This window comes from Serinus canaria, chromosome 25, assembly GCF_022539315.1.
Source record: "Serinus canaria isolate serCan28SL12 chromosome 25, serCan2020, whole genome shotgun sequence".
NCBI classification, from domain to species: Eukaryota; Metazoa; Chordata; class Aves; order Passeriformes; family Fringillidae; genus Serinus; species Serinus canaria.
The window spans coordinates 13,498,125-13,518,318 of NC_066338.1; the positions used below are offsets into that span (position 1 = coordinate 13,498,125).

The 20,194-nt window shown below is 60.2% G+C and overlaps 2 protein-coding genes across 2 annotated transcripts; one reads left to right on the plus strand and one right to left on the minus strand.

The window, feature by feature from the left end:
- The first annotated feature begins 518 nt into the window (after positions 1–518).
- On the plus strand, positions 519–4,295 carry B4GAT1 (beta-1,4-glucuronyltransferase 1). The gene is made up of 4 exons (XM_050984833.1): positions 519–673; positions 1,157–1,277; positions 1,794–3,179; positions 3,730–4,295. The coding sequence occupies exons 1-4, from the start codon at positions 519–521 to the stop codon at positions 3,919–3,921; spliced, it is 1,854 nt and encodes a 617-aa protein (XP_050840790.1). The 3' UTR covers positions 3,922–4,295.
- A 608-nt stretch (positions 4,296–4,903) lies between these two features.
- Positions 4,904–20,188, minus strand: LOC115484014 (neuroblast differentiation-associated protein AHNAK-like). Its single transcript, XM_050984354.1, is given in 4 exon segments — positions 4,904–8,394; positions 8,397–17,624; positions 18,009–18,981; positions 19,024–20,188. Coding segments are annotated over 4 exon segments (13,179 nt in total). The 5' UTR covers positions 20,122–20,188; the 3' UTR covers positions 4,904–6,514.
- Positions 20,189–20,194: the final 6 nt, after the last annotated feature.

Below are 20,194 nucleotides of genomic sequence, written 5' to 3' on the forward strand. Positions count from 1 at the left end.
TGTGTCCCCTGTCCCCCCCCCCCGGTGTCACCCTCAATGTCCCCAAGGCGGGGGACCGAGGCACGATGTGGCTTGATGTCCCCAAAGTCCCCAGTGATGTCCCCAGTGATGTCCCCACACCCCCAAGCCCTGGGGCTGAGCCACAATGTGCCTCGGTGTCCCCAGTGTCCCCAACACCCTCCAAGGGACATCCTGGCCTGATGTCCCCAACGTCCCCAACGTCCCCAGCCTGAGGGGCTGAGACACATCGTGACTCAGAGTCCCCAGCATCCCCAATGTCCCCAACATCCCCAATGTCCCCAATGTCCCCAATGTCCCCAACGTCCCCAACGTCCCCAATGTCCCCAACGTCCCCGATGTCCCCAACGCCCCCGATGTCCCCAACATCCCCAATGTCCCCAATGCCCCAAACGTCCCCCATGCCCCCAATGTCCCAAACGTCCCCAATGATGTCCCCAACGCCCTTGATGTCCCCAACGCCCCCGATGTCCCCAACGCCCCCCCCACGTCGCAGCGCGATGTCACCGACGCCGAGACCGTCCCGACTCGATGTCCCCAAGGTCCCCGAGGGACACGGGCGCCTCGTCACCGCCTCGGCCAAGGCACGGCCACAGCTCCGTGTCCCCGATGTGTCCCCGATGTGTCCCCAACGTGTCCCCAACGTGTCCCCAACGTGTCCCCAATGTCCCCCCCGGCAATAAAAGTGTCCCCCGAGGTCCCTGTGCCTGCGGCAGCTCCTTTGGGAGGGGGCGGCAATTTGGGGAGGGGGACAGAGGTGGGGGAGGGGGACACTGGGGACAGCTCGGGGGTTTGGGGGGCACAGAAAACTCGGGGGAGGCCCAGGGGAGGAGACGGGGGTCGGAATGGGGCAAAATTTGGGGGAGTTTGGGGAGGATTTGAGAGGATTTGGGGAGATGTTTGAGGGGAGTTGGGGGAGATTTGGAGGATTTGGGGGATTTTGGGGGTTTTAGAGAGGATTTGGGGGGGACTTGGAGGATTTGGGGGGGTTTAGAGAGGATTTGGGGGGGACTTAGAGGATTTTGGGGATTTGGAGGATTTTGGGGGGTTTAGAGAGGATTTGGGGGTCCCGCCGGAGCCGCCAGGCCCCGCCCCCAGCTCATAGCCACGCCCACAACCCTCAACCTCCGCCCCCTAGCGGCGAAACCGCGCCCATGCACCCTGCGCGGGCTAATCTGCATAACCCCGCCCCTTCGCTGATGAGACCACGCCTCCCCGCCTCGCGCATGCGCAGCCCCTCCCGGCGCCGGCGCAGGGCGGTGAGTCCCGAACTGGTCCCAGCGCCCCCAAACTGGGACCGGCCCCCCCAAAGTGGGACCCGCGACCCCGGACTGGGACCCGGGACCCCCTAAACTGCCCCCACCCCCGAACTGGTCCCAGTAACCCCGGACTGGTCCCAGCATGCCGGACTGGTCCCGGTTTCGCGCCGGCCCCAGCGACCCCCGGAATCCTCCCAGTGACCCCCAGTATCCCCCAGCACCGTCCCAGTGCCCCCTCTGACCCCTCCCAGTGACCCCCAGTGCCCCCAGTCTCCCCCCCAGTATAGACCAGTGCCCCCAGTCCCCTTTCCCAGTCCCCCCCAGTACAAACCAGTGCCCCCAGTCCCTTTCCCAGTGCCCCCAGTACAAACCAGTGCCCCCAGTCCCCTTTCCCAGTCCCCCCCAGTACAAACCAGTGCCCCCAGTCCCTTTCCTGGTGCCCCCCCGCCCCCCATGACCCGGGCCCGGTTTTTGGGGGGCTGTGCCTGGCTGCTGGGGGGGCTGGCCCTGCTGCAGACCCTCTACCTGCGCTCGCTGCCCGCCCCGCGCCCCCCGCCCCGCGCCCCCCGCCCCCCCCGGGGGGTCCTGGACGCCTCGGGCTCCTTCCGGGTCTACTGGGACGTGCTGGGAGCCCCCCCGGGCTGGGCCCGCGCCCCCCGCCCCGAGCTGGTCCTGGCCACCCACGGGACCCCCGGGCGGGCGGCGGCGGCGCTGGGGGGGGGGTCCTGGGGGGGGCCGCTGTCCCTGGCGGTTTTTGGGGAGCCCCGGGGGGGGCTCCGGGAGCTGCTGCGGCTGCTGGGGGGGCCCTGCCGGGGGCTGCGGGGCCGCCTGAGGCTGCAGGTGGTGCAGGGGGCGGCGGGACCCCCGCCCAGGGTGCCGCCCCCCCAGGGAGCCCCCCGAGACCCCCCCGGGGGGTGCCGGGGGGCTCTGGCCCGGCTGGCGGCCGCCGACCCCCCCAGTTACAGTCTGGGGGTGCCGTACCCCGGGAACCTGCTGAGGAACGTGGCCTGGCAGGGGGCGGCCGGGGGGGGGCCCGGGGCGCGACCCCCGCCCCAGCCCGGGGGGCGCTTCGTGCTGATGGTGGACGCGGACGTGGAGCCGAGCCCGGGGCTGCGCGAGGGGTTCCTGGAGCTGCTGCGGGGCGGGGGGCTGGACCCCAAAAACTGGGGGGGGCTGGGGGGGCCGGACCCCCGAAATGGGGGGGAACGGGACCCCAAAAACTGGGGGGAACAGGGGGACCCCAAAGCTCCGGGGGCTCGGGGGGATTTGGGGAGCCCCAAAACTTTGGGGGCTCCCGGTGGGCTGGGGGTCTCCAACTCCTCGGGGGTCCGCCAAGGTCTGAGTGACCCCGGTGTCCCCAACGCTCTGGGGGTCCCCACGGTCCCAAAGAACCCCCAAAGTTCGTTGGGCCCCCAAGAGCCCAGGGGTCGCCAAGCCCCGAGTGACCCCAAAACCCCGAGTGACCCCAAAATTCTGAGCGACCTCCATGCCCCCGGTGCCCCCCATGCCCTGGGTGACCCCAACACCCTGGATGCCCCCCACGCCCCCGGTGCCCCCCACCCCCCGGGTGCCCCCCCCTGGGCCCGCGCTCTCTTTGTCCTGCCCGCTTTCGAGCTGCGGGGGTCGCGCCGCCCCCCGGGCTCCAAGGCGGAGCTGCTGCGGCTCTGGGGGGCGGGGGTCGCCCGCCCCTTTTACGGGGGGCTGTGCCCCCGCTGCCAGGCCCCCACGGCCTTCGGGCGCTGGCGGGCGCTGCCCCCCGGCCCCCCGGGCGCCCCCCGGCTGCGCGTGGCCTACGAGGTGCCCTGGAGGGACCCCTGGGAGCCGTTCTTCGTGGCCCCCGCCCGCGGCGTGCCCCCCTTCGACGAGGGCTTCCTGCAGTACGGCTTCAACCGCATCAGCCAGGTGGGCACGGGGGGCACGGGGGGCACGGGGGGCACGGGGGGGCATGGGGCGGGGGTGTGGCCACGGGTGGGGGTGCGTCTGGGGGGGTCTCTGAGTGCCCGGGGGGTGTTCTGGGGGGTCCATGAATGAGTAAAGGGTCTGGGGGGGTCTGGGTTAGGGTCTCTGGGGGTGCTCTGGGGGGTCTGGGGGGGTCTGAGGAGGGTCTCTGAGCTGTCTGGGATCTGGGGGTGCTCTGGGGGGGGGTCTCTGAGGGATCCCTGGGGGGTCTCTGGGTCTCTTGGGGTCCTGTCTTTCGGGGGTCCCTGTGTTGAGGGCTTGGGTCTGGGGGTCCCTGTGGTCCGGGGGGTCTCTGAGTCTGGGGGTCCCTGTGTGTCTTGGGGGCGGTCCTGGGGGTCCTGTGTCTGAGGGGTCTCGGGGGTCGGTGCGGGGAGGGTCTCTGGGGTTTCTGGGGGTCTCTTGGGTCTCTTTGGGGTCTCTGGGGGTCTCTGGGGGTCCCTGTGTGTCTGGGGCCCTGCGGGGGTCTCTCGGTGACCCCCCCGGTGCCCCCCAGGCCTGCGAGCTGCACGTGGCCGGGTTCCGGTTCGCGGTGCTGGACGGGGCCTTCGTCACCCACCGGGGCTGGAAGGAGCCGGGCGGGTTCCACGGGGGCCGCGAGGCCGAGCTGGGCCGGAACCGCCGGCGCTACCGGGCCTTCAAGGAGGGGCTGAAACTGAGGTACCCCGAGTCCCCCCGCCGCTGCTGAGCACCTGGGGACACACCTGGGACAGCTGGGGACACACCTGAGCACACCTGGGACAGCTGGGGACACACCTGGACACACCTGGGACAGCTGGGGACACACCTGGACACACCTGAGCACACCTGGGACAGCTGGGACAGCTGGGGACGCACCTGGACACACCTGGGAGAGCTGGGGACACCAGGGACAGCGCTGGGGAACCCCCAGTGGACACCTTAGACACCGTGGAACCTCCCAAAGGACACCTGGGGGCAGCTGAAGACCCTCCATGGACATCTGGGGACACCTGCCACACCTGGGGACCCTCCATGGACACCTGGATGCCCCCTGGACATGGGGGTGATCTTCCCTCAGTAAATTTGGGCCCCTACCCATGATGTCTCTGTGTGGGTGACGTCACGGGGGCGTGGCGAGCAGCTGGCTCCGGTACGAACCGGTAAGAACCAGTCCGGACCAGTAAGGCCCAGTCCGGACCAGTAAGGCCCAGCGCAGGCGGCGGAGGCCGCGCCCGCGATGTTTACCACAGCAAACTACAGCTCCCAGCATGCATCGGCTGCCGACATGGCCGAACTTCCGCCCCTATTTAAAAACCACAGCTCCCAGGATGCCTCGGTAATAACATGGCCGCCAAGCAGCTTCCGGTTTTGCCACTAAATTTAAACTTCAATTCCCATCATGCATCGGAAGCACGTGACCGGAACTGGTCGGTATTTGTGGGACTACAGCTCCCGTCATGCACCGGGACAATATGGCCGATTTCCGGTCCGCCATTTCCTGAAGGGAGGCGCAGCAGCGCCCCCTGGCGGGCGGGAGGCCCAAAGGGGGCGGGGGAATCCCAAATTTGGGCGTGGCAGGGGCCAAGGTGGGGGCGGGGCCGGGACCCCAAATGGTTTTGGGGGGTTCTGACCCCCAATTCCAGCGGGAGGATCCGACTGGAGCCAAAACCCCCAAATTTGAACCCAAAAGGACCCAGAGGGCACCAAAGTCGCGGTTAATAAACAAATTTTATTTGCGTTTTCCACCCGGATTCTCTCCCGTGAATCGGCGTTAAAGTGCTGCAGAGGGAAAAGGGTTCTGCCGGTTTCTGAGGGTTTTTTTTTTATTTTTTAATTTTAATTTATTTAAATTTCCCCCAAAAAAAAAAAAAAAAAAAAAAAAATCCTCACCCACAGAACTCGAGCCCGGACGCTCCTGGGAAACTTTGGGGCTAAACAGCGAATTTACCAAATTATTGTCCAGAGGGTGCAACAAACACAACAAAACCAGGCACAAAACAGCTAGAAAAGGAAAATAAAAGGAAATAAAAGGAAATAAAATGAAATAAAATGAAATAAAATCGAAGCGAGCCCTGGGGCCCTCCCAGAGGTGACAGCGGGGCCGAGGGGCCCTGGCAGGAATAAACCCACGGGTTTGGTTTGTTTCATTAATAAATCCACATATTTTGGTTTACTTCATTAATAAATCCACATATTTTGGTTTGTTTCATTAATAAATCCATATATTTTGGTTATTTCATTAATAAATCCACATATTTTGGTTTATTTCATTAATAAATCCATATATTCTGTGGTTTTTTATTAATAAATCCACAGCTTTGGTTTATTTTATTAATAAACCATTTTTTTTGTTTATTCTGCTCAATAAATCCACATTTTTAAACTTTTTTTTTTTTGGCTAAATCCGTTTAATTTTATTTTTTAATAATTCCCCTTTTCTTTGCTTTACTTTTTTAACAGACCCATTTTTGCCTCTGTTAATTCTTTTATGTAATTTATTTTTAGATTCATTTCCTCAATAATTTTTTTTTTTAAGTAGGTCCCCATTTTTACTTTGGTTTCTTTGGTAATTCCACTTTATTTGGTAAATGCACGTTTTTACTTTGGTTTTTTTGATTATTCCATTTTATTTGGTTTCTTTTTTTGGCCAATCCCATTTTTTGCTTTGTTTTTTAATCTGGTTTTGGGCTTGGTTTATTTTTTAATTAATCCACAGGTTGGGTTGGGGTTTTTTTTCCCAATAAAAAATTGCAGTTTCGGTTTTGTTTCTTTCACAAACCCAAAAAAAACCCCAAAAACCCCAAAGTTTGAAAAAATCCCAGCAGAACCTCCGGCCCCGCCAAAAAAAAAAAAAAAAAAAAAAAAAAAAAATTAAAACTGAGGGGGAAAAAAATAAAAATTCCTTTCCACGAACCAAACACTGAAAATATTTTGGGAGGAGGAGGAAAAAACCGGGGACACCAAAATAAACCCCAATAAAAATACAAAAAAAACCAAAAAAAAAGATAAATTGGGAGAGAAGAGAGAAGCTCCCGGGGGGGGGAGGGGGAGGGACCCCAAAATCCGGGGGGAGGGGGGACCCCCAGCCCCTCCCCCCCCCTCTGTACACGTGGGGGTCCCTGGGGGCAGGGCTATGTACAACCCCCCCGGGGGTCACTGCTTGGCCACTCCAGGGGTCACTGGTGGCCACCTGGGGGTCACTCATGGCCACCCAGAGGTCACTCATGGCCTGGTGGTCACTCATGGCCTCTCAGTGGTCACTCACGACCACCCAGGGGTCCCTCACGACCCTCGGGGTCCCTCCCTGGCCCCCCCGGGGGTCACTCCTTGCGTTTGGCCACCGCCAGCTCCAGCCCGGGCAGGCGGATCCCGGCGCGGGCGCCGCCCTCGGACGACGACGACGACGACGACAGCCGGGCGGTGCCCGGTGCCCCCGGCGCCCCCGCGCCCTCCTCGTGCCCGGCCGCCGCCTCCGCCACCTCGTAGCAGCCCTTGGCCTTGGAGCCGACGCCCCCGAAGGTCCCGAATTTGCCCTTGGGCTGCCGGGCGCCGTCGGGCTCGGCCTCGCTGAAGGACGACGAGCGCGGCCGCGGCTTCTTGGCGCGGAACAGCGAGAACTTGGCCTTGGCCGCCGGCGCCTCGGCCTCCGGCTCGCCCTCGGACGGGCCCAGGCTGCCCTTGGAGCTCTTGAGGTCGCCCTTGGAGCCCGAGGCGGCCTCGGGGGACCCCGCGGCCCGGCCCCTCTGCTTGGAGAAGTTGAACTTGGGCATCTTGAGCTTGGATCTCTTCAGCCGCGCCTCGGCCTCGTCCGGCTCCGCCTCGGGGAAGTCGACGTCCACGCCGACCTCGCGGCCCTTGGCCTCGGGCTCCGAGAAGACGAATTTGGGCATCCTCAGCTTGGGGAAGGACACCTTGACCTGGCCGCCCTCGGCGCCCGCCTTGGGGCACGAGGCCTGGAAGGTTCCGGAAGCGGCGCTGACCGACGGCGGCGTCGCCTCCACCCCGCCTTTGACCTTGGGCCCCTTCACGTTGAGGTTCAACCCCGAGCCGGACCCTTCCACGGCCGGAGCCTCCAGGTGGACGCCGACCCCTCCGTGAGGGGCCTCCACGCTGACCTTTGACCCTTTGATGTCACCGGCCACGTCCACGTTTGGTCCTTTCAGCCTCAGGTCGGCGTCCGGCGCGGAGAATTTCGGCCCTTTCAGCTCCACCTCGGGGCCTTCCAGCCCCAGACTGGAGCCCTTCAGCCCCCCCTTGGCCTGGGGGCCCTCCAGAGCGACCCCCGCCTCCCCTCCGTCCAGGCCGGGGCTGGAGATGCTGAACTGGGGCAGCTTCAGCGAGGGCAGCTTGATGGTGCCCCCCAGGATTTCCAAGCCGGCGCCGTCCGCCGACCCCTGGGGGGATTTGACGCCGACGTCTCCTTTCAACTTTGGTCCTTTCGCGTTGACATCCAAATCCGGGCCGGAGACGTCCAGCGAGGGCCCCTGGAGGTCCAGGCTGGCCCCCGGGGACTGGACGGAGCAGGGGACGCCCCCCTGGCCCTCCAGAGTTGGGGTCTTCACCGTGGGCAGCTTCACCTTCCCGCCGAGGTCCAGGGCAAGGCCGGGCCCTTCCGCGGAGCCCGAAATGTCCAAATCTCCCTTTAATTTTGGTCCTTTCAGGTTCCCCTCCAGCTCAGCTCTGGAGATCTGGGGCCCTTTGAGCTTCACGTCCACCTCCGAGCCCCCCTCCGGCATTTCCAGCCCCACACCCGCCGTCCCCCCCTTGGGCCATCCCAGGTTCACCTCGGGACCTTCCAGTTGTGCTCCGGCCACGCCGACGTCGCCCTTCGCTTTTGGTCCTTTCACCTCGACGTCGATGCCGGGGGGGCCCTTCAGCTCCCCCCCGATTTTCAGCTCCCCCGCGCCCACCTGGACCCCGGGGAGTTTCACTTTGGGGCCTTTCAGGTTCACCTCGGGACCCTCCGCGTCCAGGCCGAGGTCGCCCTTGACCTCCAGGTCGCCCTCGGCCTTCGGGAGGCCCAGCGAGGCCTCCCCGCGGGATTTGTGCGACTTGAGGTCGAACTCGACGTCGGGGAAGGAGATCTTCCCAAACATGGGCTTCCTGCCCTTGGGGGACTTCACGGCCACGTCGGGGACGGCGCCGCCGAGCTCCGGGTCCAGCTCGGCCCCCGCCGCGGTGACGTCGAACGCCCCCTTTTCCCCTTCACTTTGGGGCCGCTCATGTGGATTTTGGGCATCTTGAACTTGCTCTTCTTGCCCTTGGCGGACAGGTGGGCCTCGGGGGACTCCACGCTCAGCTCCGCCTCGGGAAAGTCCACCTCCGCCTTGGGGCTTTTCATGGCGAACCCAAATTTGGACTTTTTAAACTTGGGACCTTTGATGTTGGCTTCCGGGACCTCCACGTTCACGTCGGGACACTCAACGTCGACCTCGGGGCCTTTGACCCCGAATTCTGGGCCTTTGAGGTCGACCTCGGGGCCCTTCAGGTGAGCTTCCACCTTGGGGGTGGAAACGTCAAAGCCGCCCTTGGTTTTGTGGCCTTTCAGGTTCAAGTCTATCTCGGGCATGGAGATTTTGGGGACGTTCACGTGCATTTCGGGCATTTTCAGCTTTGGGCCTTTCACTTTGCCCTCCGGACCTTCAACGTTGACCTCTGGCAGGCTGAGATCGACTTTGGGGCCGGACAGGTCCAGTTCGGCCTTCGGCAAGTTCACATCCACGTCGGGACCTTCCCCCTTCAAACCAAATTTGGGCATTTTCATTTTGGGCAGCTTCACTTTCCCCTCCAGACCATCGACGTCGACCGCCGGGCCCTCCACGTCCACTCTGGGGCCTTTGATGTCCAACTCGGGGCCCTTCAGACCCCCCTCGAGCCTGGGGCCGTGCAGGTCGGCGTCACCTTTCACCTTGGGGCCCTTCAGGTTCAGGTCGATGTCGGGCATGGAGATCTGGGGGGTCTTGAGGTGCATCTCGGGCATCTTGACCTTGGGCCCTTCCAGGGTCACGTCCGGGGCCTGGATGTCCACTTTGGGGCCCTTGAGGTCGATTTCGGGGCCCTTCAGGTCACCCTCCAGCTTGGGGACAGAGACGTCAACATCACCCTTGATTTTGGGGCCCTTCAGGTTGAAATCGACGTCGGGCATGGAGATCTTGGGGGCCTTGATGTGCATCTCGGGCATCTTGAACTTGGGCCCTTTGATCTTCCCCTCAGGCCCCTCCAGCTCCACATCGGGGAGATCAACATCAACTTTGGGGCCTTTGATGTCGATTTCGGGGGCTTTCAGGTCTCCCTCAACTTTGGGAAGGGAAACATCGACGTCCCCCTTCAGTTTGGGGCCCTTCAGGTTGAAATCGAGGTCGGGCATGGAGATCTTGGGGCCCTTGATGTTCATCTCGGGCATGGAAAATTTGGGCCCTTTGACTTTGGCGTCCACGCTCAGCTCAGGAGCCTCCAGGTCCAGGCTGGGGCCCGAGATGGCCACGTCGCCCTTGGGGAGGGTCAGGTCCGCGTCCACCCCGTCCCCTTTGAACCCTGGCATGGAGAATTTGGGCATCTTGAACTTGGGCAGTTTGAACTTGCCCTCGGGGCTGTCGATGGCCACCTCGGGGGCGGTGACGCTGACCTCGGGACCTTTCAGCTCGCCCTCCACGCTGGGCAGGGACACGTCCAGGTCACCCTTCACCTTGGGGCCCTTCAGGTTCAGGTCGAGGTCAGGCATGGAGATCTTGGGGGCCTTGATGTGCATCTCGGGCATCTTGAACTTGGGGCCCTTCACCTTCCCCTCGGGCAGGTCAATGTCCACCTCTGGACCTTCAATGTCCACCTTGGGGCCGGACACGTCCAGGTTTCCTGTCGGGAGGTTCACGTCCACCTCGGGGCCTTCTACTTTTGGCCCAGAAAAGCCAAATTTGGGCATTTTGAACTTGGGCATTTTAATTTTTCCTTCAGGGCCGTGAATGTCCACGTCGGGGGCCTCAATGTCCACTTTGGGGCCCTTGAGGTCGATTTCGGGGCCCTTCAGGTCACCCTCCAGCTTGGGGACAGAGACATCGACGTCACCCTTGATTTTGGGGCCCTTCAGGTTGAAATCGACGTCGGGCATGGAGATCTTGGGGGCCTTGATGTGCATCTCGGGCATCTTGAACTTGGGGCCTTTGATCTTCCCCTCGGGCCCCTCCAGCTCCACACTGGGGAGATCAACATCGACTTTGGGGCCTTTGATGTCCAGTTCTGGGCCCTTCAGGTCCCCTTCCACTTTGGGAAGGGAAACATCAACATCCCCTTTTAATTTGGGGCCTTTGAGATTGAGGTCAATGTCAGGCATGGAGATCTTGGGGGCCTTGAAATGCATCTCGGGCATCTTGAACTTGGGACCTTTGACTTTCCCCTCTGGGCCCTCAATGTCCACCTCTGGCCCTTCAATGTCCACCTTGGGGCCGGACACGTCCAGGTCTCCTTTCGGGAGGTTCACGTCCACCTCGGGGCCTTCTCCCTTCAGCCCAAATTTGGGCATCTTGAACTTGGGCATCTTGAATTTCCCCTCAGGGCCGTGAATGTCCACGTCTGGCACATCAATGTCCACTTTGGGGCCCTTGATGTCCAGTTCTGGGCCCTTCAGGTCACCCTCCAGCTTTGGAGCAGAAACATCGACGTCACCCTTGATTTTGGGGCCTTTGAGGTTGAAATCGACGTCGGGCATGGAGATCTTGGGGGCCTTGATGTGCATCTCGGGCATCTTGAACTTGGGCCCTTTCATCTTCCCCTCAGGCCCTTCCAGATCAACATCAGGGAGATCAACATCGACTTTGGGCCCTTTGATGTCGATTTCGGGACCTTTCAGGTCCCCTTCCACTTTGGGGACAGAGACATCGACGTCCCCCTTTAATTTGGGCCCCTTCAGGTTGAGGTCGATGTCGGGCATGGAGATCTTGGGGGTCTTAAAATGCATCTCGGGCATCTTGAACTTGGGCCCTTTGATCTTCCCCTCGGGGCCCTCGATTTGAACATCTGGGGCAGAAACATCGAATTCAGGGCCTTTCACATCCACCTTTGGCCCTTTGAGGTCTCCTTCCACGCTCGGCAGGGACACGTCCACGTCCCCCTTCACTTTGGGGCCCTTCAGGTTCAGATCAAAGTCGGGCATGGAGATCTTGGGGGCCTTGATGTTCATCTCGGGCATCTTGAACTTGGGCCCTTTGATCTTCCCCTCAGGCCCCTCCAGCTCCACATCGGGGAGATCAACATCGACTTTGGGGCCTTTGATGTCCAGTTCTGGGCCCTTCAGGTCACCCTCGAGTTTGGGAAGGGAAACGTCAACGTCCCCCTTCAGTTTGGGGCCCTTCAGGTTGAGGTCAATGTCGGGCATGGAGATCTTGGGGGCCTTGATGTGCATCTCGGGCATCTTGAACTTGGGGCCTTTGATCTTCCCCTCTGGCCCCTCAATGTCCACCTCTGGCCCTTCAATGTCCACCTTGGGGCCGGACACGTCCAGGTCTCCTTTCGGGAGGTTCACGTCCACCTCGGGGCCTTCTCCCTTCAGCCCAAATTTGGGCATCTTGAATTTGGGCATCTTGAATTTCCCCTCAGGGCCATGAATGTCCACATCGGGTGCCTCAATGTCCACTTTGGGGCCCTTGATGTCCAGTTCTGGGCCCTTCAGGTCACCCTCCAGCTTGGGGACAGAGACATTGATGTCACCCTTGATTTTGGGGCCCTTCAGGTTGAAATCAACATCGGGCATGGAGATCTTGGGGGCCTTGATGTTCATCTCGGGCATCTTGAACTTGGGGCCTTTGATCTTCCCCTCTGGGCCCTCCATGTCCACCTCTGGCCCTTCAATGTCCACCTTGGGGCCTTTGACCTCGATGTCCGGCAAGCTCAGGTCCCCTTCCATTTTTGGTGCGGAGAGATCGACGTCCACCCCCCCTTTGACCTTGGGACCTTTCAGGCTGAGGTCCAGCTCCGGCATGGACAGGTTGGGAGCTTTGATGTTCATCTCGGGCATTTTGAATTTGGGTCCCTTGATTTTCCCCTGCGGCCCTTCGACGTCGGGAACGTCCACGTCCACCTTGGGGCCCTTCAGGTCCACCTGGGGCAGGGACACGTCCACGTCCCCCTTCACCTTGGGGCCCTTCAGGTTGAGGTCGATGTCGGGCATGGAGATCTTGGGGGCTTTGATGTTCATCTCGGGCATCTTGAACTTGGGGCCTTTGATCTTCCCCTCCGGGCCCTCAATGTCCACCTCCGGCCCTTCAATGTCCACTTTAGGACCGGACACGTCCAGGTCTCCTGAGGGCAGGTTCACGTCCACCTCTGGCCCCTCCCCTTTAAACCCAGGAACACCAAATTTGGGCATTTTGAACTTGGGCATTTTGATTTTCCCCTCCGGGCCGTGCACGTCCACGTCGGGGGCCTCGATGTCGACCTTGGGGCCTTTGATGTCCACCTCAGGACCCTTCAGCTCCCCTTCCAGTTTGGGGGCGGACAGGTCAAACTCCCCCTTCACTTTGTGCCCCTTCAGGTTCAGCTCCACGTCCGGCATCGAGACTTTGGGTGAAGAAATGTTCAGAAAAGGCATTTTGAATTTGGAGCCCTTGGATTTTCCCTGCACGTCCAAATCTGGAGCCTGGACCTCGACTTTCGGGCCGGACAGTTCCACCTCGGGCTTTTTAACCTTCACGTCCACCTCGGGGCTTTGAACTTTTGGGCCAGAAAAGCCAAACTTGGGAAGTTTAAACCTGGACTTTTTAGCTTTTCCTTCCAGGTCAACCTTCGGCCCCTCCAGCTCGAGCTCCGGCCCCTTGATGTCCACTCTGGGGCCTTTCAGCTCGCCCTCCACCTTGGGAAGAGAAGCGTCGAGGTCACCTTTGACCTTGGGGCCCTTCAGGCTCAGGTCGATGTCGGGCATGGAGATCTTGGGCACGTTGAACTGCAGCTCCGGCTTCTTCAGCTTGGGGCCCTTCAGTTTCCCCTCGGGGCCTTCCAGCTCCAGCTCGGGGACAGAAACGTCGACTTTTGGACCCGAAATGCTGACGTCGGCCTCGGGGAGGTTCACGTCCACCTCGGGGCCTTCCACTTTGGGCCCAGAAAAGCCGAATTTGGGCATCTTGAACTTGGGCATTTTGATTTTCCCTTCTGGGCCGTGAATGTCCACGTCGGGGGCCTCAATGTCCACTTTGGGGCCTTTGATGTCCAGTTCTGGGCCCTTCAGGTCACCCTCCAATTTAGGGACAGAGACATCGACGTCTCCCTTGACCTTGGGGCCCTTCAGGCTGAAGTCGACGTCGGGCATGGAGATCTTGGGGGCCTTGATGTGCATCTCGGGCATCTTGAACTTGGGCCCTTTGATCTTCCCCTCGGGCCCTTCCAGCTCCACATCGGGGAGGTCCACGTCCACTTTGGGGCCTTTGATGTCGATTTCGGGGGCTTTCAGGTCACCTTCAATTTTGGGGACAGAAACATCGACATCCCCCTTCAGTTTGGGGCCTTTCAGGTTGAAATCGACGTCGGGCATGGAGATCTTGGGGGCCTTGATGTGCATCTCGGGCATCTTGAACTTGGGGCCCTTCACCTTCCCCTCGGGCAGGTCAATGTCCACCTCTGGACCTTCAATGTCCACCTTGGGGCCGGACACGTCCAGGTCTCCTTTTGGGAGGTTCACGTCCAATTCAGGACCTTCTGCCTTGACCCCGGGCATCCCAAATTTGGGCATCTTGAACTTGGGCATCTTGAATTTCCCCTCAGGGCCATGAATGTCCACATCGGGTGCCTCAATGTCCACTTTGGGGCCCTTGATGTCGATTTCAGGGCCCTTCAGGTCACCCTCCAGCTTTGGAAGGGACACGTCCACGTCACCCTTGACCTTGGGGCCCTTCAGGTTGAAATCGACGTCAGGCATGGAGATCTTGGGGGCCTTGATGTGCATCTCGGGCATCTTGAACTTGGGCCCTTTCATCTTCCCCTCAGGCCCCTCCAGCTCCACATTGGGGAGATCAACATCGACTTTGGGCCCTTTGATGTCCAGTTCTGGGCCCTTCAGGTCACCCTCGAGTTTGGGGACAGAGACATCGACGTCCCCCTTTAATTTGGGGCCCTTCAGGTTGAAGTCGACATCGGGCATGGAGATCTTGGGGGCCTTGATGTGCATCTCGGGCATCTTGAACTTGGGGCCTTTGATCTTCCCCTCTGGCAGCTCCACATCCACCTCTGGCCCTTCAATGTCCACCTTGGGGCCGGACACGTCCAGGTCTCCTTTCGGGAGGTTCACGTCCACCTCGGGGCCTTCTCCCTTCAGCCCAAATTTGGGCATCTTGAATTTGGGGAACTTTATTTTTCCTTCAGGGCCGTGAATGTCCACATCGGGTGCTTCAATGTCCACTTTGGGGCCCTTGATGTCAATTTCGGGGCCCTTCAGGTCACCCTCCAGCTTTGGAAGGGACACGTCCACGTTGCCCTTGACCTTGGGGCCTTTAAAGCCGAAGTCGACGTCGGGCATGGAGAACTTGGGGGCCTTGATGTGCATCTCGGGCATCTTGAACTTGGGGCCCTTCAGTTTCCCCTCTGGACACTCCAGCTCCACGTCGGGGAGGTCGACATCGACTTTGGGGCCCTTGATGTCCAGTTCAGGGCCCTTCAGGTCCCCTTCTACTTTGGGAAGGGAAACGTCGACATCGCCCTTGACCTTGGGGCCCTTCAGGTTGAGGTCGATGTCGGGCATGGAGATCTTGGGGGTCTTAAAATGCATCTCGGGCATCTTGAACTTGGGGCCTTTGATCTTCCCCTCTGGCAGCTCAATGTCCACCTCTGGCCCTTCAATGTCCACCTTGGGGCCGGACACGTCCAGGTCTCCTTTCGGGAGGTTCACGTCCACCTCGGGGCCTTCTCCCTTCAGCCCAAATTTGGGCATCTTGAACTTGGGCATCTTGAATTTCCCCTCAGGGCCGTGAATGTCCACATCGGGTGCCTCAATGTCCACTTTGGGGCCCTTGATGTCCAGTTCTGGGCCCTTCAGGTCCCCTTCCAGCTTCGGAGCAGAGACGTCGACGTCCGCCTTGATTTTGGGGCCCTTGAGGTTGAGATCAAAGTCCGGCATGGAGATCTTGGGGGCCTTGATGTGCATCTCGGGCATCTTGAACTTGGGCCCTTTGATCTTCCCCTCAGGACACTCCAGCTCCACGTCGGGAACCTCCACGTCCACTTTTGGACCTTTCAGTGACACCTCCGGCCCCTTCAGGTCCCCTTCGAGCTTCGGCACGGACACATCGACGTCCCCCTTGACCTTGGGGCCCTTCAGGTTGAGATCAAAGTCGGGCATGGAGATCTTGGGGGCCTTGAAGTGCATCTCGGGCATCTTGAACTTGGGGCCCTTCACCTTCCCCTCGGGCAGGTTGATGTCCACGTCGGGAGCTTCGATGTCCACCTTGGGACCTTTGATGTCCACGTCTGGGCCCTTCAGGTCCCCTTCCAGCTTTGGGGCAGAAACGTCCAAGTCCCCCTTGAGTTTGGGGCCCTTCAGGTTGAGGTCGATGTCGGGCATGGAGATCTTGGGGGTCTTGAAGTGCATCTCGGGCATCTTGAACTTGGGCCCTTTGATCTTCCCCTCGGGACACTCCAGGTCGACGTCGGGCAGATCCACATCGACCTTGGGGCCTTTGATGTCGACGTCGGGGGCCTTCAAATCTCCCTCAATTTTGGGGACAGACACGTCCACGTCTCCCTTCACTTTGGGGCCCTTCAGGTTGAGATCAAAGTCGGGCATGGAGATCTTGGGGGCCTTGATGTGCATCTCGGGCATCTTGAACTTGGGGCCTTTGATCTTCCCCTCAGGGCCCTCCAGTTCAATGTCAGGGACATCCACGTCCACTTTGGGTCCTTTCAACTCCAGATCCGGCACTTTCACGTCACCTTCTACTTTTGGGGCAGACACGCCCACGTCTCCCTTCACTTTGGGACCCTTCAGGTTCAGGTCGACATCAGGCAGAGAAAACTTGGGCGCCTTGATGTTCATCTCGGGCATCTTGATCTTGGGTCCCTTCCACTTCCCCTCGGGACCTTCAACGTCCACCTCAGGCACGTCCACATCCAGCTTCGGACCTTTAATGTTCACATCCGGACCTTTCAGGTCTCCCTCCAACTTGGGGACAGAGACATTGACGTCCCCCTTCAGTTTGGGGCCCTTCAGGTTCAGATCAATGTCGGGCATGGAGATCTTGGGGGTCTTAAAATGCATCTCGGGCATCTTGAACTTGGGGCCTTTGATCTTCCCCTCTGGCCCCTCAATGTCCACCTCTGGCCCTTCAATGTCCACCTTGGGGCCGGACACGTCCAGGTCTCCTTTCGGGAGGTTCACGTCCACCTCGGGGCCTTCTCCCTTCAGCCCAAATTTGGGCATTTTGAACTTGGGCATCTTGAATTTCCCCTCAGGGCCGTGGATGTCCACGTCTGGCACATCAATGTCCACTTTGGGGCCTTTGATGTCAATTTCGGGGCCCTTCAGGTCACCCTCCAGCTTTGGAAGGGACACATCCACGTCACCCTTGACCTTGGGGCCCTTCAGGTTGAAATCGATGTCGGGCATGGAGATCTTGGGGGCCTTGATGTGCATCTCGGGCATCTTGAACTTGGGGCCCTTCACCTTCCCCTCGGGCAGGTCAATGTCCACCTCTGGACCTTCAATGTCCACCTTGGGGCCGGACACGTCCAGGTCTCCTTTTGGGAGGTTCACGTCCAATTCAGGACCTTCTGCCTTGACCCCGGGCATCCCAAATTTGGGCATCTTGAACTTGGGCATCTTGAATTTCCCCTCAGGACCGTGAATGTCCACATCGGGTGCCTCAATGTCCACTTTGGGGCCCTTGATGTCCATTTCGGGGCCCTTCAGGTCACCCTCCAGCTTGGGGACAGAGACATCCACACCCCCCTTGACCTTGGGGCCCTTCAGGTTCAGGTCAATGTCAGGCATGGAGATCTTGGGGGCTTTGATGTTCATCTCGGGCATCTTGAACTTGGGGCCTTTGATCTTCCCCTCTGGCAGCTCAATGTCCACCTCTGGCCCTTCAATGTCCACCTTGGGGCCGGACACGTCCAGGTCTCCTTTCGGGAGGTTCACGTCCACCTCGGGGCCTTCTCCCTTCAGCCCAAATTTGGGCATTTTGAATTTGGGCATCTTGAATTTCCCCTCAGGGCCATGAATGTCCACATCGGGTGCCTCAATGTCCACTTTGGGGCCCTTGAGGTCGATTTCGGGGCCCTTCAGGTCACCCTCCAGCTTTGGAAGGGACACGTCCACGTCACCCTTGACCTTGGGGCCCTTCAGGTTGAAATCGACGTCGGGCATGGAGATCTTGGGGGCCTTGATGTGCATCTCGGGCATCTTGAACTTGGGGCCTTTGATCTTCCCCTCTGGCCCCTCAATGTCCACCTCTGGCCCTTCAATGTCCACCTTGGGGCCGGACACATCCAGGTCTCCTTTCGGGAGGTTCACGTCCACCTCAGGACCTTCTGCCTTGACCCCAGGCATCCCAAATTTGGGCATTTTGAACTTGGGCATCTTGAATTTCCCCTCTGGACCGTGAATGTCTACGTCGGGTGCCTCAATGTCCACTTTGGGGGCTTTGATGTCGATTTCGGGGGCTTTCAGGTCTCCCTCTACCTTGGGGACAGAGACATCGATGTCCCCCTTCAGTTTGGGGCCCTTCAGGTTCAGGTCGATGTCGGGCATGGAGATCCTTGGGGCCTTGATGTGCATCTCGGGTATCTTGAACTTGGGGCCCTTCACCTTCCCCTCTGGGCCCTCAATGTCCACCTCTGGACCTTCAATGTCCACCTTGGGGCCGGACACATCCAGGTCTCCTTTCGGGAGGTTCACGTCCACCTCGGGGCCTTCTCCCTTCAGCCCAAATTTGGGCATTTTGAACTTGGGCATCTTGAATTTCCCCTCAGGGCCGTGGATGTCCACGTCTGGCACATCAATGTCCACTTTGGGGCCCTTGAGGTCGATTTCGGGGCCCTTCAGGTCACCCTCCAGCTTTGGAAGGGACACGTCCACGTCGCCCTTGACCTTGGGGCCCTTCAGGTTGATGTCCACGTCGGGCATGGAGATCTTCTGGGTCTTGATGTGCATCTCGGGCATCTTGAACTTGGGCCCTTTGATCTTCCCCTCTGGACACTCCAGCTCCACGTCGGGAACCTCCACGTCCACTTTGGGCCCTTTAATTTCCACTTCTGGAGCTTTCCATTCCCCTTCCACCTTGGGGAGGGACACGTCCACCTCTCCCTTCCCCTTGGGTCCCTTCAAGTTCAGGTCCACGTCCGGCATCGAGATTTTGGGGGATTTGATGTTGAGTTTCGGCATCCGGAATTTGGGGCCTTTCCATTTCCCTTCCGCTCCTCCAACGTCCACCTCCGGACCCTCAACGTCCACCTCCGGCCCGGACACGTCCACCTCTCCTTTGGGCAGGGCCACGTCCACCTCGGGCCCCTCCAATTTGGGGCCGGACACGTTGAAATGAGGCAATTTCATTTTGGGCATTTTCAGTTTGGCCTCTGGACCCTCCAGGTGGACGTCCGGGACCTCCACGTCCACCTTCGGCCCCTTGACGTCCCCTTCCACCTTGGGGAGGGACACGTCCACCTCTCCCTTCACTTTGTGTCCCTTCAGGTTCAAATCCACGTCCGGCATCGAGATTTTGGGGGATTTGATGTTGAGTTTCGGCATCCGGAATTTGGGGCCTTTCATCTTCCCTTCTGGACACTCCAAGTCCACCTCGGGCACGTCCACATCCACCTTGGGACCTTCCACATCCACCTTGGGACCTTCCACATCCACCTTGGGGCCTTCCACATCCAACCTGGGACCTTCCACATCCACCTTGGGGCCTTTCACGTCGATTTTCGGGCCCTTCAGCCCAGAAATTCCGGCCTCCCCTTTCAGTTTCGGGGCCTTCAGGCCCAGATCCACGTCAGGCATGGAGAGTTTTGGGGTCTGAACGTTGAGTTCGGGCATTTTGAACTTGAGGCCTTTCCCTTTGACCTCCGGCCCCTCCACGTCCACGCCAGGGACATCGATGTCCACCCTGGGGGCAGAAATGTCCACTTTGGGGGCAGAAATGTCCACCTTGGGGGCAGAAATGTCCACCTTGGGGGCAGAAATGTCCACTTTGGGGGCAGAAACGTCCACCTCCCCCTTGGGGAGCGCCACCTCCAGGTCGGGGCTCTCTCCCTTCACCCCAAATTTGGGCATTTTCATCTTGGGGAACTTCAGTTTGCCCTCGGGCCCTTGGATGTCCAAATCTGGGCCTTCAACCTCAACTTTGGGGCCTTTGATGTCCAGCCCGGGGCTCTTCAGCTCCCCTTCCAGTTTTGGGGTGCAAACGTCCAAATCTGCCTTGACTTTGGGCCCCCTGAGGTTCAGGTCGATGTCGGGCATGGAGATCTGGGGGGTTTTGATGCCCACCTCGGGCACCTTCACCTTGGGGCCCTTCAGCTCCACGCCGGGGACCTCGACGGCGACGCCGGGACCCGAAACGTCCCCTCCGCCCTTGGGGAGCGTCACCTCCACGCTGGGGGTCTCCCCCTTCACCCCAAATTTGGGCATTTTCATCTTGGGGAACTTCAGTTTGCCCTCAGGCCCCTGGACGTCCAAATCTGGGCCTTCAACCTCGACCTTGGGGCCTTTGATGTCCAGCCCGGGGCCCTTCACGCCCGGCACGGCCACGTCCAGGTCGCCGCTGGCCTTGGCGCCGTTCAGGGCCAGCTCCACGCCCGGCACGGAGACTTTGGGGGCCTGGATGTCCAAACTCGGCGCCTCAACGTCCACCCTGGGGCCGGACAGCTCCACGCCGCCCTTCGGGAGGGTCACCTCCAGCTCGGGACCTTCTGCTTTCACCCCGGGCATCCCAAATTTGGGCATTTTGAACTTGGGCATCTTGAATTTCCCCTCGGGGCCCTGCACCTCCACTTCGGGCGCTTCGACGTCCACCTTGGGGCCCTTGATGTCC